This window comes from Alligator mississippiensis, chromosome 1 (assembly GCF_030867095.1).
Source record: "Alligator mississippiensis isolate rAllMis1 chromosome 1, rAllMis1, whole genome shotgun sequence".
NCBI classification, from domain to species: Eukaryota; Metazoa; Chordata; order Crocodylia; family Alligatoridae; genus Alligator; species Alligator mississippiensis.
Window position 1 is genome coordinate 482,517,663 of NC_081824.1, and position 17,972 is coordinate 482,535,634.

Sequence of the window (17,972 nt, forward strand, 5' to 3'; positions counted from 1 at the left end):
TATTCCTTTATCCATAAACTCTGATAGAGGAACTCATTTTACTGGGCACATAATGAAAGAAGTCTGCAAAGTCCTGCAAATCCAGAAGAACTTTCATTGCCCGTACCATCCACAGGCCTCAGGCCAAGTAAAACACCAAAATGGCATTTAAAAAAATAAACTGGCCAAAATTTGTTCTGAAACTCACTTAAAATGGCCAGATGCACTTCCCATAGCCCTTATGAGTATGAGATCTAGTGTCAATCGAAAGACCAGACTTAGCCCACATGAAATCCTGATGAAAAAACCCATGAGGCTCCCTGCCTCACCGCCTGTTCCCTCCCACTTTTTGATATACATTTACTTGATGATACTATTCTAGACTACTGCACGGCACTAATGAAGCGTGTCAAGGCTTTTCATTCACAGGTACAAGCAACTCTCCCCAAGGAACCAGATGATCCATGCCAGTCCATCCTGCCTGGTGACTGGGTCCATGGAAAAGTCCATCAACGGAAGTCATCGCTGGAACCCCCTGGAGAGGCCCATTCCAGGTACTCCTGACAACCAACACTGCAATAAAGTGTCAAAGACTCCAACCGTAGATCCATGTTTCACACACTAAGAAAACATCAGCCCCGTTAGACTTAGAGTCTCCTCCATATCAACCTTGTAATCAGCCTCCACAGACTGGTAGTGAGCTTAGCGCCTGCCAACAGGAGAGCTTAAGACCAGTAGTGAGCCAAGCGCCTACTGGCGAAGAGGATTTGCCACTACAGAGCGTAGAAAATGTACCCCAACGACATCACTATGCCCTTTTGGAAAGGAAAAAGGCCTCTACCTAGTTCCTGGTTCCTGAGGTGGAGTTGATTAGTTGTGACTTGAGTACTTCTCAGCCTCTCCTTTTCTATCATCTTATATGAACTTAAAAACTCACCAGCTAAAAGAAACTTTGTAAATCAGACTAGACTTCAAACTAGCTCAAAAAGATCACTCCCACACTGGTACGCTCACCAAAATGCTTTTTTTTTCAACTGTCTTATCAATATGCAAAGAATTTAAATGTTTTCAAATGTTAGATATGTTCCCACTTGCCTCCTAGTACAATGATAGGGGTGCCCATGATTGCTTTATCCCTTAAGTAGACCGACTTTTGTGATATGTAAGACTCACAGCACAACTACAGTGAGTGCCAAGGATTTTGGTCAAATCAGACCTTTTCCCAACGTCTTCCTCCCTCTTCTGATCCTCCTCCATTTTTAGTTCCTTAGGCTCTACAGTTATTCACGGACTGTTAATATTGTTTGTTATTTTTTTTTTTGGAGTATACCTAGTACTTATGCTAATACGGTGCTGCTTAAGTTGTGCCGCTAAGAAACGAAGTGTATAATATGTATGTTGAACTAATGGATGATGAAGAGACAGAAGAATAAGAAGTTAAAAGGCTCATGGCTATAAATATGTAATATGTTGGGCCAAAAAAGGCCCAAAAGGGGGGAATGTGGAAGTAAGTTTAACCAGGCCTCTTTCTTGAATAAGAGGAGAGACAAAGAGAGAGAAAGAGAAGAGAAGAAGATGCTGATGCTGATGCTATGTGTTTCACAACGTTCTAAGATAAGGAGAAACCTTCATGCCTTGTTTAGTCTGTGTGCAGATGTTAACCTTCTCCTTTCCACCGAACTAGAAGCTGATAACTGTTCCCAAAACACAGTGTCTTTTTTAATAAGTAAACTGCTTACGTGTAACAAACAAATAATCAACACCTTTCTGTATCTCTCAAGGTTCCTTTTTCTGAACCCTGCATCTTTTTTCGCTGTCTCAAGTATAAATATGCTTGTAAACTTGTAGAGGTCAGAGTTCCTTTGAGAGCTCTCCCTGTGATCACTTGTATAGCTTTAAATAAACCTAGATGGCTCTGCCAATTCTGATACAACCACAACACGAATTTCTTCCACACTTGAAAGGGTCCAGAGAAGGGCCACAAGTATGATGAAGGGCCTAGAGGACAAACCTTATGATGAAATACTAAGGGATGTGGGGCTGTTAAGCCTGGGCAAGAGAAGACTGAGTGGGGACTTGGTGGCCATCTCCAAGTGTGTAAGGGAGCTGGGAGACAAACTGTTAGCTAGGACGCCCCAGGGGAGGACAAGGAGCAGTGGACATAAACCATTAGAGGATGGTTTCAGGTTGGATGTAAGGAAGAACTTCTTCATGGTAAGGGTGACCAGAATCTGGACTAGACTGCCCAGAGAGGTGGTGCAGTGCCCAACCTTGGAAGTCTTCAAGAGCAGACTGGACAGACACCTTTTGCTGGGATCATTTGATGTCAACAGTATTCCTGCCCAGGGCAGGGAGTTGGACTCGATGATCTTTTGAGGTCCGCTCCTGCTCTTAGTCCTCCATTATTGTGTCACAGAGAGATTTCAGACGTCTAAATTGGGGATCTGCGTTCTTCCCTGGGAGCCGGGAGTCTAAGGGCCATGCTGCAGTGACATTGAGGATGTGTTACCTGCAGTTAAAACGTGAGCATCGCCAAGATGAAGCAGTGCCAATGTTGCATGGCAAGGGTAGGGATTTTCATGTCAGGAGCAAGGGGTATCTCCAGATGGTGTTAGGGAAAACGTGTTCAGCCCTTGTCAGACCACTCCATGAGGGTAATATGAACGCAGCTTGCTGGTTGTCAATCCCAGCCTTGGGGAAGCACTGGAGTCTTCCCCCAGTTGTGCACTTCAGCTGTCAGAAAACAGCTGAGAGAAGAAATTAGCAAGAGAATGGGCATTTCACCCACCCTTTTTTGGCCAGACCATGAATTAAAACGTGCTACTTAACAACTACGCATTTATCACCATAATCCTAATTATTATGTAGAAGACGAATGAATTCAAGTTCCCCTTGCCATCTTAAAAGGCCTCCTTATGCAGGCCTTCCGATACAGTTCTTTATTACCTGACAGCAAGAGACTTCCCTCAAATTACCCCTCTGGAGAAAAATCTGGTGAAAGAATTGAAGGATACAAGTCCCTAGCACTGATAGCTTTAATTGAGGCAGGAGGCGAGAAAGGCACATCTGAGCATAATAGGTCCCAGCTGGCTTGGGGTTTCACAGGGAGGCAACATAAATATCCCCTGCTTGGAGTGGCTGATCCCCGTGCATATCCCAGGCAGGGAGTCCTCACTCTTGCTGCACCGGGACACAGGTGAGTTGTCTGGGTTCAGGGCAGCTCTTTGGCATTTCTTTTACAATGCTGATTTGGTATTTGCAGGAGGACACTGATAAGGAGTCTTACAAACTACACGCATGCACATGCACAGACATGCACACACACAGAGAAACCACAAAAAAAAATCATATCTTTATCAACAAAACTACAAAAAATATAGGGTGGATTTTTTTTGCTGGTTTGTTTGTTAATCTGCTATGATTTTTGACCGGTCGAAAAATATGCTGTCAATAGACTAATGAATTGACACTATTTAACTGGCCGATTGATTGGCTCCCCAACCCTACAGCACATAAATTGCTTCTTGACTGTGAGCTCAGAGGTCCAGGCCAGAGGGCTATATGACCCGTGGCACAGAGCAAGGCAGCCCAGCCACCTCCATCCCCAGCACAAAAAAGATCTTCTCCACATGGCTCCAATTTTGGTGATAGTTTTTTGACTGAAGAGAGGAGGAGCCAGGAGCTCCAGAGGTTTCAAGGCACCAGCAGGAGCACCAGCACAGTGAAGTCAAGACACCCCCCTTCAATGGCAAGAACCAAGCTCTAGGAGCTAGCTGGGTTTGCCCTGGTGCTTGAAGGAGACACCAGCGAATGCAGAAAGGGCAGCAAGGGTCCAAAACCAGCTCATTTGGGGGAGAGGTTTTCACTTTTTTCCAGAGCCCATTAGTCACCATCTGAGCCCAGACCTTTGGTGTTGCATGTCCTCGTCAAGGAGGCCAAGAAGAGCAATAACATAATGGTCCGGTCTGTCCATGCAGAACGTAACATCTTTCCTGAAGGATGGATGCCAGCTTCCTACAAGGTTTAGAATGTTTTTCTTCTTACAGTCCTTTACTTTTCTGCAGCTTAAGCCTATTGCCATGTGTCCACACTCTGGTTCAGGGGAACAAGGGTTTTCCTCTTGTGTAGCAGCTTTTAAAAGGTTTGTAAACCACTCTCAAGTCCCCCCTTACTATCCTTTTCTTCAAGCCAGGCAACTCCAGGCCCTCCCATATTTCTTCTTGCACAATGCATTCCAACCCTTCTACCACCTTATTGCTCATGTCTGATCTCTGCAGTTTCTCTGAGTCTTGAAATGCACTGTCCAGAGCTGGACACAAGCCTCCAGCCAAGCAGCTGCCAGGGGAGGGGTCCTATCACTTCGTGCAGCTTGCACAACGCTCTGGCCAATGTCATTTGCCATTTCTTTTCCTTTTGCAAAATCCTGCTGATTACATTGAGTCTATGATCTACCAAATCCATCCCCCCAGATCCTTCTCAGCAAAGCTCCTGCCTAGTCTCTTAGCTCTTATTCCATGCATTTCCAACTGCTTTGTCTTCCCTGCTGTACATTGACCTTTCTTACTTTTTATTTTACAGTCTAGAATTTGAAAGCATGTTACTGGAGCATAATCCTGCCCTCCAAATAGTTTGCAAGCCCTTCTCTACACAAGGAGCTGCCTTTTATAAGACTCTGGAGCCCAAACCATGAGCCTAGAGCAAAGGTTCACGCTGCAATTAGCCACTACAAACCCATCAGAAACCAAGCACACCACATGCAGGTGCAAACACCCAGGCAAATAGTATGTGCCTCAGGCACCAATCAAACAGATGCTTATGGCAGAGACCCAGATATTGCAAGTTGCAGCCAGGGAAGTTGTGCTTAGATATTAAGAAAAAAACAACTTTCTCAGGAGGAGGGTAGTAAAACACTGGAACAGGTTACCCAGAGAGGTGGTGGAGTCTCCATCCTTGGAGGTTTTGAAGACCTGGTTAAATGAAGCCTTGGCTGGGGTGACCAAAGTGGGGCTTGTCCTGCTCTGAGCAGCGTGTTGGGCTATATTTGGTTGCCTAAGGTTGTAGAGGGGAAGCTCACTGGGAGAGTTTGCCTAGCAACTTTTAAGAAGGGTGGCAGCATGGCTTCAGAGGTATAGTGGCATTAATGGGTGGTTTTGCTGCAAGTTGGTGGGGGGATATATGGGTTGCTGTTTGCAGGGACAGCTTGACTCTGTGTTGCCAAATGTGGGCACAGGACTATGTTCCTCGTAGGGGTTGTGTGGCTGATTGAAGCGTTTACTAGGGCAAAGCGTAAACCAGGCTGGCTTTGTCCCATGATGATGGCTTCAGCAAAAAAGAAGGCAGGGCAAATGTACACCTCATAGACTAAGTAAAGCAGCAATGTGGTGTCTGCTCTAGAAACACCATGCTGGCTAACTGCACAACATTGCACTTCTAAATGACCATGTCAAGTCTGGTAATGCCACCAGGTACAGATATTACACCTTTAACAGTATACATGATTGGAAACCAGTCTATACCCATAAGAGAACAGAAGTTTGACACACACAGATGGGATTAAAAAAGGCAGAGCCGGGTCTAAGATTTCAGCTCTCCACTGAAGGGCAAATGTGTGCTCTGTTCACCTGTGTCTAACCAGTACAGACTACTCTTGTGGTCCGGGATTTCTGGTTCCACAGTGTTGCTGTACTAATGATACATGAATGCGTGTTTAACCCACGGGAAGCATGTCTCTAGTTTCCTGCCAACGACCCAGTTCAGACAACAACTAGCATTGCAGTAGCCGAAGTCATTAAGGTCTGATATAGGGACCTGGAGATCCAAGGGTTAAACAAGCAGCTCGAACTAGATTTGGGAAGCCAATTAATTGACAAGTTAAATATTGACAAGTGACTGCATATTTTATGATTTTCAAAGATTATAACAATTTAAACAAAAAAAGCTACATTTCGTTGGTAGTTTTCTTGGCAAAAATATGGTCTTTCCTTGTTTTTGACACATTTCTTATTGGAACAATTCTGCTTTTTCTGTGTATTATTTGGACCCGTTAACAAGTTTTTTCAAGTTTTAATTGATAGTTTTCTGGTCAGTTGACCAAACTTTATTTGACCGATCAGATACCCAAACCTACTTGGAAAAAGGGAGCTGATTCAGTGATGTGCATTTCACCCATCAATATGATGATGTCAGAATAAACCCTGTACTTTTTGTGCAAAGAATTATGGATCTTATACTGAGAGCTGTGGGAAAGACCAAGGTGTGTTCAGCATCACACCTGATGCTTGTGCAGCTCACAGGCTTGTGCGCATGTTGTGTGTCCTACATTAGTCTGACAGCTCTCAGCCTGCAGTCCCAGGTAGGATTTATGCTTTAAGCTTTGCAAATCACTGGTTGGACCCTGGAAGACAGCGCCCGTCATGCCTGCAGGGACGTGTCTGAAGCTGTCTCGGGAGGCTTTTTGCTGCTAACTAAGGGATGCTTTGCAAGCACATCATCTGGGGTGAGGACGCTAAGAACAGCACTGCTGCATCTCCTGCTCTTGGTCTTGGCAGTCTCTGCAGCGTCTGGGAAAGCAAAAGTCTTCCTTCTGCAGCTGAAACCCTGTTGAGTGGGAAATTGTCCTTGCAGCTCTTCCTTTTAGTAATTTAAGCAGGGATAACAAAGATGGGATAGGCCCAAAGAGTCTGATGAGCACAGGGCAGCCTCTCACACTCTTGGGGAAGGTGGGCATAGAGAGGTAGTTCACTGTGTTAGCTTAAAACAAGGCAGAAGGCAGGATATGTATGCACATTATGTCTAGAAATGTTTGGATGCTTTAAGAAGCATTTGGATGCTCATCTTGTTGGGATCCTTTGATCCTAGATGACTTCTTGCCCTGGGGCAGGGGGATGGACTCGATGATCACCCAAGGTCCCTTCCAGCCCTGATGTCTATGAAATCCTGCACACTAACTGTAAGTGATACATAGAGAGTACAAGCTTTTGTGAACTCAAGTCCATCCTAGCTAACAGAGCCAGAGAGGTGGGTTCAACTGCACGGCACAGCACTCCCCTTTTCCTGAAAAGTGAAGCACCATGCACTGAAGATTTCCAAATCCGTATATAAAATCTAAGGAATTAAGAGACTAATGCATATCAAGTGGCCAGTCAGTCTGAGAAATGATGTGCCGCCTTGTACAAAAGTTTGGAAGAATTGGAGCCAAAAGTGAAAGGGGGTGGGGGGCCTGAATACTGTGTCCCAAAACTGAACACAAGACTCCAGACATGGCATCACCAATGCCAAATAGAGGGGAAGAATCACTTCCCTCCTACCAAGGCAGCCCAGGATGCCATTATCCTTATTCACAACAAGGGCACACTGCTGGCTCATATGCTTTGGGGTATGATGGCAAAACAGGTAAGAAGTGTGGCCATGGCTCCAACACATATAGTTGAGCTTTGGCTCTGGACTTACACCAAAGTCCTGGATTTAAACGAGTATCTAGTCATTTAAGAGGAGTTAGTGATGGCTGTAGGTAGTACTAGTCACATGACAGGGAGCCTTAGACACACTAAACCAACGAGCTGCATGGACCTGACTTTGGCCATCTTCATGGCACACTCGTGGTTTGCATGGTTTCTGGTTCTGATGCTGGTGGAAATGCTGGGCATAGCACTGTGTTTGTGCCATTGGATACAGGAACTGGTGAGCCTTAGCCACACTAGCCCAAGGGTCCACATTGGCCAGGTTAGACCTTGGATCAACTTCATGATGCACTCGTGGTTCTCCTTATTTCAGGTTCTGTTGGCATTTCTATTTTTCAGTCTATCCAAGGAGAGGTAATATTGAATTCAGAGTTGATGGGTGTAAGGGGGAGGACCGAGACTGTGGAAAGGAAAATAGAAGTACCACTGACTTTGAAAGGCAGCAATATGATCTATAAAGAATAAATGTGAGTGGGCCAAGGGAAATGGCCCTGTCCTTCAAATGACAATATCTACAACTCTACATTGCATTTCTAGGATGAGGTTTGCAAAAACCTCTCAGCCCTTGACTGACTGCTTCTGCTAAAACCAATGGCAAAATCCCTGTTTATTTACTTGAGGAAAGAGTCGATTCATCACTGAATACATTGAAATACCCATTTAGTTTGAATGCCTATGGGTCTTTCCCACCTTTACTTCCTGTGACTTTGTGTAAGTCGCTGTCCGGAGAATGGGACAGGATTTCAAATTGAGGAACCTGATCCAATCTTGAGCGATTCATTTCTTTGCATGCTTCTGACTAATTGACTTGGTGCTTCCAGGTGAGGTGATGGTTGTTGCCAGGGAACGAGAGCCTTTTCAGCACAGGCTGGAGATGAACAGCCTGTCATGTCAATGCTGAATGCCAGTACTCCCTTCCACCCTGCTGCCTTCCTCCTGGTTGGGATCCCGGGCCTGGAGGCCACCCAGTTCTGGATCGCCTTCCCTTTCTGCATCATGTATGTCATTGCCATGGTGGGAAATGTCATTGTCTCCTTCATTATAAAGACCGAGCCGAGCTTGCATGAGCCCATGTACCTTTTCCTGGCCATGCTGGCCATCACTGACCTGGTCCTGACCACTTCCACAGTACCCAAAATACTGGGTGTCTTCTGGCTGGATTCCAGGGAGATTGGTTTCCATGCCTGCCTCGCTCAGATGTTCTTTATTCACACCTTCTCAACGGTGGAGTCCGGTGTTCTCATGGCCATGGCGCTGGACCGCTACATTGCTATCCGCTACCCTCTCCGGCACTCCCACATCCTCTCCATCCCCATGACCAAGACAGTAGGCAGCCTAGTGCTGACACGTGGTGTCCTCTTGGTGAGCCCCTTCTCCATCCTCGCCAGCCGGCTTTCATTCTGCCGGCACCGCCTCATCTTCCACTCGTACTGCGAGCACATGGCTGTGGTGAAGCTGGTGTGTGGTGACGCCAGAGCCAATGTTGTGTATGGCGTAGTTGCAGCTTTTGTGGTGGTGGGCTTTGATGTGCTCGTGATCTCTGTGTCCTATGCCATGATCCTGCGGACGGTCATGAGGCTCCCATCCACTGAGGCCCGTCTCAAAGCCATCAGCACCTGTGCTTCCCACACCTGCATCATCTTGGCGTTCTACATCCCCGGCCTCTTCACCTTTCTCACCCCCCAATTTGGCCACCACATCCCGCACCACGTTCACATCATGGTGGCCAATCTCTACCTCCTGGTGCCCCCAATGCTGAACCCTATCGTGTATGGGGTGAGAACCAAGCAGATCCGGGACAGGGTGATCCGTCTGTTCCACCCTAAAGGGGTCTGAACCAGGCTGGTGGGGGAAGGTGTGGCGGGGTTGACAAATGGCATCTTAGTGTCACTAATTACCAGGGTCATTGTTTCATGGAGCTCTTTAAAACTGCCCTGCCCTCAATAAGAACAAACTTTCTCTGGGTCAGACCATTACCCATCTAGCTCAGTGGCAGAGTCTGCAGGAGGAAGGGGAGGCCAAATAGGTCATATCCAGTGTTTTCCACTCTGTGCCCCTGTCCCATTGCAAAGGTTTAGGATATTTGTATTCAGAGTATGCCCTCCCATCTCATATTCAGTACCAGGAATGGTCTAATCTATTGGACTCCAAAGCCCAGCCTCTTGAATGGAGTGTCCAATCAGACTCCGCAACTTCACAAAGCACTGAATTTGACACATTGGTTTGTAAGAATAAGCGCATCTTGCTCATATTAAACCCTCTACCCTTTGATGTGTGTCCCGTACTTCTAGTAGTTTGATGATTGTTAGGATTTTTGTTCACGTGTGTGTACATGAGTGCAGGTGGATTGTGTGTGAAGGAGTGCATTCAAGAGAGTGCGTCCCTTTTCACTGCTAATATGTGCACCCTAGTAACTTTGCAGCCCAATGATGTATGCATGTGTCCCAGCCGCCTGCGGAGGGTTCATGATTGAGAGTATGGTCGGGGGTAAAAAGGTAAGAAAGATTTATTGACTTACCTAAAACACAACTACGCGTACTAACAAGAAAAACAATGACAGGCAAAAGCAATTCACTTCTGCAACTTATCAGCAGTTCCTTCTGATGCCTGATACACAGCAAGCTTCTCTTTGGACAAAGTTCAGTGAAGTCAGGCATTCCTGAATGACACTGTCTGAAGGGGTACCGGGAAGGACCCTGGAATGCAGTCCTTGGGCTCCTCAAGGTCCACCGGCCCAATGATCCAGGCAACAGCTAACTAATCCTTTTTATAGAGCTCTATCTTCCTTCTGAGTGGTTTCCAGATACTCCAGCCAATTTAAAGCTTCTGAATGGTTTTGATAACGTACAACCACTCAGATTTCTTTTAGTTCAACTGTCCTTACACTGACCAATTAGCAGTACAAGCCATGCATTCATTTCATAAGGTAATTTTAAATACACCACAGGCCTTACTACTTCAAGGTTTTGCTAAATATACTAGGCCTTACTTTATACAAGGCCTCACAACATCTTAGATTTAATTAGGTTTTTAGCTACAACATCTAGCTTAATATCTAAACAAAGACAGAAAAACACTTCGTCTAATGTTCATAGGGCCCTCAGCAAGCACCTTTATCACACAGACATCATTTCAGCTGTCACAGCAGTTTGTCATATTTCTCAATTCATTGAACAACCAAAGGAAGCCATGAGACCCTGTGGTGTGGTCTGCCCATCAAGCAGGGACCACTATATATTTAATGTCATGAATTGATTCTAGAGGTCCCAAGGATGCTGGATTCTCTCCAAATACAGAAAGGAGTCAGTGCCTGCCTGGAGAGCTTCCTGTCCTAGAAGGACCACCCAAAGAAAGGAAGAAGGACGTTTTGCTATCAGCACATTAAAGCCTTGGTCTGGCAAGACTAGGCCTCTTTCCCAAGTCACTCATGGGGGCTGTGGCAGAGGCAGGAATTGAATCCTGAAGTAGTGACTTCAGTTTCCTGAGTCCTGGGTGATTGTCTTAACCAGAAAATCAGCCTGCTGCTCCAACTGCTCACTGTTTCCATCAGCATCATCATCATTGGTACTGTTGTTACTAGGACGATGAGTCTATTCCTGAACAAGGACCTCATGCTGTAGATCACTGTTTGTATATGGAATAAAAATGTTTCCTGCTATATAGACATGGCAAAGTTAGGATTTCGGGTGGTGCCCATCGGTGTGGTCTCCAGGCATTTCAGACAGGGACTAATTCTGTCCCCTTCTTTCTGTACAGATCTCTTGATAGAAACCTCCCATATGCCAGCTGGTGACACTAACAATAGATCATTCCCAGTAATCAAATAATCATAGCAAGGCGGTAATAGGAATGATGCTGTGGACGGCAATAGAGTCATTCCAGATTTACACCAGAGTAATGAGAACAAATCCAAACCAATAACATTCGGAGACTCATGTAAATAGCCATGTCAAAAATCTCTTAGAGTAGCAAGGGCTGGTCATGGTGTTAGAGCTGTGTGTGGGACAGACAGTTAAGACACCAAATTACAGATCTGTTTTAACCCAGGATTTTGGTTCAGTTTATTTTAGCATACAAAAGGCCAAAAAATGTTACTGCACATCTAATGTTCCCCAAGCTGGGGAGATATCTGAATCCAAGAAGTTGCTTAAAGCTTATTTCTCATATCTAGAACAGCAACCAGTAACAACTACACAGTTATATGAAAAACAAAACAGATTGTGGGCTGGCGAAATCCATGGTCGGATTGGTTGGGAATTGGCTAAGGGGTCAAATCCAAAGAGTGGGTCAGGTCTGCATCGTCTTGGCAGTGGGGGGTCTGCAGGGCTTGGTTCCTGGCCCCAGGCTGTTCAACATCTTTAAAACTATTTAGATAAGGACGTGGAAGGTGCACTGCCCAAGTCTGTGGTTGATAGTAAGTTATGGAGAAAAGCGGTCACACTAGTGGATAGGATACATTTCCAAGTGCACCTGAACAAGCTGGAAAGGTGGGTGGAGCTTAACTGGATGCAGTTCAATGAGGATAAATGCAGAGTGCTTCGTCTGGGGAGAACTAGCCAGCAACATGAAGGCCGGTTAGGAGGAGATGTCCTGGCCAACACGTTGACTAAAAAGGACCTTGGGATTATGGTTGATCACAGGATGAGCAGGGCTAAGGAAGTGATATTTCCTTTCTACTCATTGCCAGTGAGAATACAGGTGGAGTCCTGTGTCCAGGTCTGGGTGCTGCACTTAAAAAAAAAAACAACCCAAAAACATAGAGCTACCTGAAAGGGTCCAGGGAAGGGCCACAAGAATGATGAAGGGCCTAGAGGACAAACGTTATGAGGAGAGACTCAGGGATGTGGGGCTGTTCAGCCTGGGCAAGAGAAGACTGCGAGGGGCCTTGGTGGCCATCTCCAAGTGTGTAAGGGGTGAATATAAGGAGCTGGGAGATAAACTGTTAGCTAGGATGCCCCAGGGGAGGACAAGGAGCAGTGGACATAAACCATTAGAGGATGGTTTCAGGTTGGATGTAAGGAAGAACTTCTTCATGGTAAGGCTGACCAGAATCTGGACTAGACTGCCCAGGGAGGTGGTGCAGTGCCCAACCTTGGAAGTCTTCAAGAGCAGACTGGACAGACACTTTTTGCTGGGATCATTTGATGTCAGCAGTATTGCTGCCCAGGGCAGAGGGTTGGACTCGATGATCTTTTGAGGTCCCTTCAGCCCTGACTCTTCTATGACTGTGTCACAGAGAGATATTAGACATCTAAATTTGGGATCTGAGTTCCTCCCTGGGAGCCAGGCAGTCTAAGGGCCAAGCTGCAGTGACACTGAGGATGTGTTACCTCCAGTTAAAATGCAATCGTCCCCAAGACGAAGCAGTGCCAACGTTGCATGGCAAGGGTAGGGATTTTCATGCCAGGAGTGAGGGGTATCTCCAGATGGTTTTAGGGAACACGTGTTCAGCCCTTGTCAGACCACTTCAAGGGGATAATATGAGCACAGCTTGCTGGTTGTCAATCCCAGCCCTGGGGAAGAACTGGAGTCTTCCCCCAGTCGTGCACTTCAGCTATCAAAAAACAGCTGAGAGCAGAAATTACCAAGAGGATGGGCATTTCACCCACTCTTCTTTGGCCAGCCCATGAATTAAAAAGCGCTACTTAACATATTTATCACGAAAAGCATACTTATTATGTAAGAGATGCATGAAGTCAAGTTCCCCTTGCCATCTTACACGGCCTCCTTATGCAGGCCTTCTGATACAGTCCTTTATTATGTGACTGCAAGAGACTACCCTTAAATTACCCCTCTGGAGAAAAATCTAGGCGATGAATGGCAGGATGCTAGTCCCTAGCACTGAAAGGGTTAATTGAGACTGGAGGGAGGAGGCAAGACAGGCACATCTGAGAATAGTTGGTCCCAGCTGGCTCGGGGCACCGCAGGGAGGCAACATAAATATCCCTGCTCGGAGTGGCTGATCCCCGTGCATATCCCAGGCAGGGAGTCCTCACTCCTGCTGCACCAGGACACAGGTGAGTTGTCTGGGTTCAGGGCAGCTCTTTGGCATTTCTTTTGCAATAGCAGGAGCTGTTGATCTTTTCCTTGGACAAAAATGCTGATCAGGAGCAGTCCTACAAGCTCCTTTCACACACACACACACACACACACACACACACACGTGTATTGCATACACTTCATGGAAACACAACCACAAACACTCTAGAGCAAGCACAACATAAGAGGGATGTTGTGGGGGCAGTCAAGACACCCCCTTCAGTGGTAAGAGCCAAGCCCTAGTAGCTAGCTGAGTTTTCCCTGCTGCTTGAATGAAACACCGGTGAATGCAGAAAGAAGAGCAAGAACTGCTGAACACCTCCTGCTTCCTCTGTGGTGCACCAAAACCCCCAGATCCATCTCAGCAATGCTGCTGTCCAACTCTTTATCCCCTATTTCATCCATTTCGATTCGGCTTTTCTTCCCTAGGGGCACCACCCTACATTGGACTTTGTTACATGTCATTTTGCCATCTGAAATGTTAAAGCATGTTATTAGAATATAATCCTGCCCTTCAAAAAGTTTACAAATGCTTCTCTTCACAAGGAGATGCTTTTTATCAGGCTGTTGCTGCTAAACCATGAGCCTAGAACAAGGGTCCACACTATAATTAACCACATCAAGACCATCTGAAACCAAGCCTGCCACACACAGTTGCAAACACCCCATCAAGTAATATCTGCCCTAGGCACCAATCAAACACATCTTTGTTGGAGATACCCCAATATTACAAATTTCAGCAAGGGAAGTTAAAGTTATATATTAGGAAAAAAAAATCTCCCTTGGAGGGTAGTAAAGCATTGGAACAGGCTCCCAGAGAGGTAGTGGGATCTATATCCTTTGAGGTTTTTAAAACCAAGTTAGACAAAGTCCTGGCTAGGAAGATCTGGTTGCGGCTGGTTGGCTCCAAAGCTTTGGAGACAATTCAGAGATTTGGCCATAGGGTATAATGGGAAATCAATGAAATCCCTGCGTTGTTTTTTCAAAGATTATAACAATTTAAACAAAAAAACTACATTTCTTTGGTAGTTTTCTTGGCAACTATATGGTCTTTCCTTGTTTTTGACACATTTCTTATTGGAACAATTCTGCTTTTTCTGTGTATTCTTTGGACCTTTTAACAAGTTTTTAAAGTTTTAATTGATAGTTCGCCAGTCAGTTGACCAAATTTTATTTGACTGATCTAATACACAACCCTAGTTTGAAGAAGAGAGCTGATTCAGTGATTTGCGATGCACCCATCAAGATGATGATGTCAGAACAAACCTTGTACTTTATTTGCAAACAATTATGGATCTTATACTGAGAGCTGTGGAAAAGACCGAGGGGTGTTCAGCATCACGCCTGATGCTTGTGCAGCTCATAGACTTGTGTGTATGTTGTGTCTCCCCACACAAGTCTGACAGCTCTCAGCCTGCGGTCCCAGGTAGGATTTCTGCTTTTTATCTTTGCAAATCGCTGGTTGGACCCTGGAAGCCAGGGGGTGGATTCAATGGCACGGCACAGCACTCCCCTTTTTCTGAAAACTGGAGCACCATGCACTGAAGATTTTCAAATCTGTATAAAATCTATGGACTGAAGATACAATTGCATATATAGTGGCCATTCAGGTTGAGAAATGACATACCGCTTTGTCCAAACGATGGAAGGATTGGAGCCAAAAGTGAAAGGGGAGGAGCAGGGCTGGGGGGATCTGGACATTAATTTCTACATTTCTATTGTGTACAGAAGAGCTGCCACACACTCCAGGGCATCTGGGAGATTTTCCATTTCATCTCTGCTCGGTGTTGAAAAGTAGCATGGGTGCCAGCTTCACTGTGCCCGGGTGATTGCAATATAACTCCTCACACAATGGTCCAAGGAGCTGAGCTATGTCTCTGGCAGTGATCTACAAGTGTACATGGGCTATGGAAAGCTAACAAAAGCAAAAGCTACTTTTCTGGGTGATTTGTTCAAAAATGACTTGTAACGGCATCATTACAAGCCACTCAGCTGTGTCTATCATCGTGCTCAGGTCTAGCATTCCTGGAAACATATCCAAAGCTTCCCTGAGAGTGTGCACGATTCCCTTTCACACTGACCAGCAACCAAGCTGCTCTGCAAATGCTTGGATGGAAATCCTGGGAAAAATCAGGCTTCCGGGATGATTTCCCTGCATTGTCACTCTTAATTATTTCTGCTTCTGGGAGCAATTGTGCTTGAGGCTTCCTTCTTCATAGCACTCAGTGGTGTCATAGCATTATAGAAAAGAAATGTTGGAAGGGACCTTGGGAGGTCACATCTAGTCCAACCCCCTATTCAAAGATGGACCAGCTCCATCTACATCATCCTAGCCGAAGCTTTGTCTAGCCGGGTCTTCAAAACCTCCAAGGGTGGAAAGTCCACAACCTCTATGCATTGCTATTCCAATGTTTTATGACTCTCCTAGTAAAGTAGAGTTTTTTCCTAACATCCAACCTCAACTTCCCTTGCTCCACCTGAAGCCCATTGCTCCTTGTCCTGTCATCTGCCCCCACTGAGACCAGCCCAGCTCCATCCCCAACTAGCCACATGGCCCTGGCTTTGACCAACTTCATGGTGCACTCGTTCTGTGCCTGGTTTCCGGTTCTGATGCTGGTGGTAATGCTGGGCATAGCATTGTGTTTGTGCCATTGGCTACAGGAACTGGTGAGCCTTAGCTAGCCCAAAGGTCCACATTGGACAAGTTAGACCTCAGACCAACTTCATGAGCCAACACTCATGTTTCTCCTGATTTCAGATTCTGTTAGCATTTCTATTTTTCCTTCTATCCAGAAGGATAATATTGAATTCAGAGTTGATGGGTGTAAGGGGAGGAATGAGACTGTGGTAGAGGAAAATAGAAGTACCACTGACTTTGAAAGGCAGCAATATCATCTATAAAGAATAAATGTGAGTGGGCCAAGGGAAATGGCCCTGTCCTTCAAATGACAATATCTACAACTCTACATTGCATTTCTAGGATGAGGTTTGCAAAAACCCCTCATCCGTTGCCTTGCTCCTTCTGCTAAAACCAATGGCAAAATCCCTGTTCATTTACCTGGGGAAAGAGTCGATTCATCTCTGAATACTTTGAAATACTCATATAGTTTGAATGCCTATGGGTCTTTCCCACCTTTACTTCCTGTGACTTTGTGTAAGTCGCTGTCCGGAGAATGGAACTGGATTTCAAATTGAGGAACCTGATCCTGTCTTGAGCGATTCATTTCTTTGCATGTTTCTCACTAATTGACTTGGTGCTTCCAGGTGAGGTGATGGTTGTTGCCAGGGAACGAGAGCCTTTTCAGCACAGGCTGGAGATGAACAGCCTGTCATGTCAATGCTGAATGCCAGTACTCCCTTCCACCCTGCTGCCTTCCTCCTGGTTGGGATCCCGGGCCTGGAGGCCACCCAGTTCTGGATCGCCTTCCCTTTCTGCATCATGTATGTCATTGCCATGGTGGGAAATGTCATTGTCTCCTTCATTATAAAGACCGAGCCGAGCTTGCATGAGCCCATGTACCTTTTCTTGGCCATGCTGGCCATCACTGACCTGGTCCTGTCCACTTCCACCATACCCAAAATGCTGGGTGTCTTCTGGCTGGACTCCAGGGAGATTGGTTTCCATGCCTGCCTCACTCAGATGTTCTTTATTCACACCTTCTCATCGGTGGAGTCGGGCGTTCTCATGGCCATGGCGCTGGACCGCTACATTGCTATCCGCTACCCTCTCCGGCACTCCCGCATCCTCTCCATCCCCATGACCATGACAATAGGAAGCCTCGTGCTGATACGTGGTGTCCTCTTGATAAGCCCCTTCTCCATCCTTGCCAGCCGGCTTCCCTTCTGCGGGCACCGCCTCATCTCCCACTCGTACTGTGAGCACATGGCTGTGGTGAAGCTGGTGTGTGGAGATGCCAGAGCCAACGTTGTGTATGGCCTACTTGTGGCTTTTGTGGTGGTGGGCTTTGATGTGCTTGTGATCTCTGTGTCCTATGCCATGATCCTGCGGACGGTCATGAGGCTCCCATCCACCGAGGCCCGTCTCAAAGCCGTCAGCACCTGCACTTCCCACACCTGTGTCATCCTCGCGTTGTATGTCCCGGCCCTCTTCACCTTCCTCACCCACCGCTTTGGCCACCACATCCCACACCACGTTCACATCATGGTGGCCAATCTCTACCTCCTGGTGCCCCCAATGCTGAACCCTATTGTGTATGGGGTGAGAACCAAGCAGATCCGGGACAGGGTGATCCGTCTGTTCCACCCTAAAGGGGTCTGAACCAGGCTGGCGTGGGGGGGGGGGGGGTTGACAAATGGCCTTTTAGTGTCACTGCTTACCAGAAACATTGTTTCATGGAGCTCTTTAAAACTTTCCTGACCTCCATAAGAATGGCCATTTGCTGGTCAGACCATTGCCCATCTAGCTCAGTGGCAGAGTTTGTATGTGGAAGGGAAGGCCAAATAGGGCATATCCAGAGTTTTCTACTCTGTGCA

At 46.3% G+C, this 17,972-nt stretch overlaps 2 protein-coding genes across 2 annotated transcripts; both read left to right on the plus strand.

The window, feature by feature from the left end:
- The first annotated feature begins 8,322 nt into the window (after positions 1-8,322).
- Positions 8,323-9,275, plus strand: LOC132250346 (olfactory receptor 52R1-like). Its single transcript, XM_059727028.1, has one exon. The coding sequence runs from the start codon at positions 8,328-8,330 to the stop codon at positions 9,273-9,275; it is 948 nt and encodes a 315-aa protein (XP_059583011.1). The 5' UTR covers positions 8,323-8,327.
- A 7,516-nt stretch (positions 9,276-16,791) lies between these two features.
- Positions 16,792-17,757, plus strand: LOC132250347 (olfactory receptor 52R1-like). The gene has a single exon (XM_059727029.1). The coding sequence runs from the start codon at positions 16,810-16,812 to the stop codon at positions 17,755-17,757; it is 948 nt and encodes a 315-aa protein (XP_059583012.1). The 5' UTR covers positions 16,792-16,809.
- Positions 17,758-17,972: the final 215 nt, after the last annotated feature.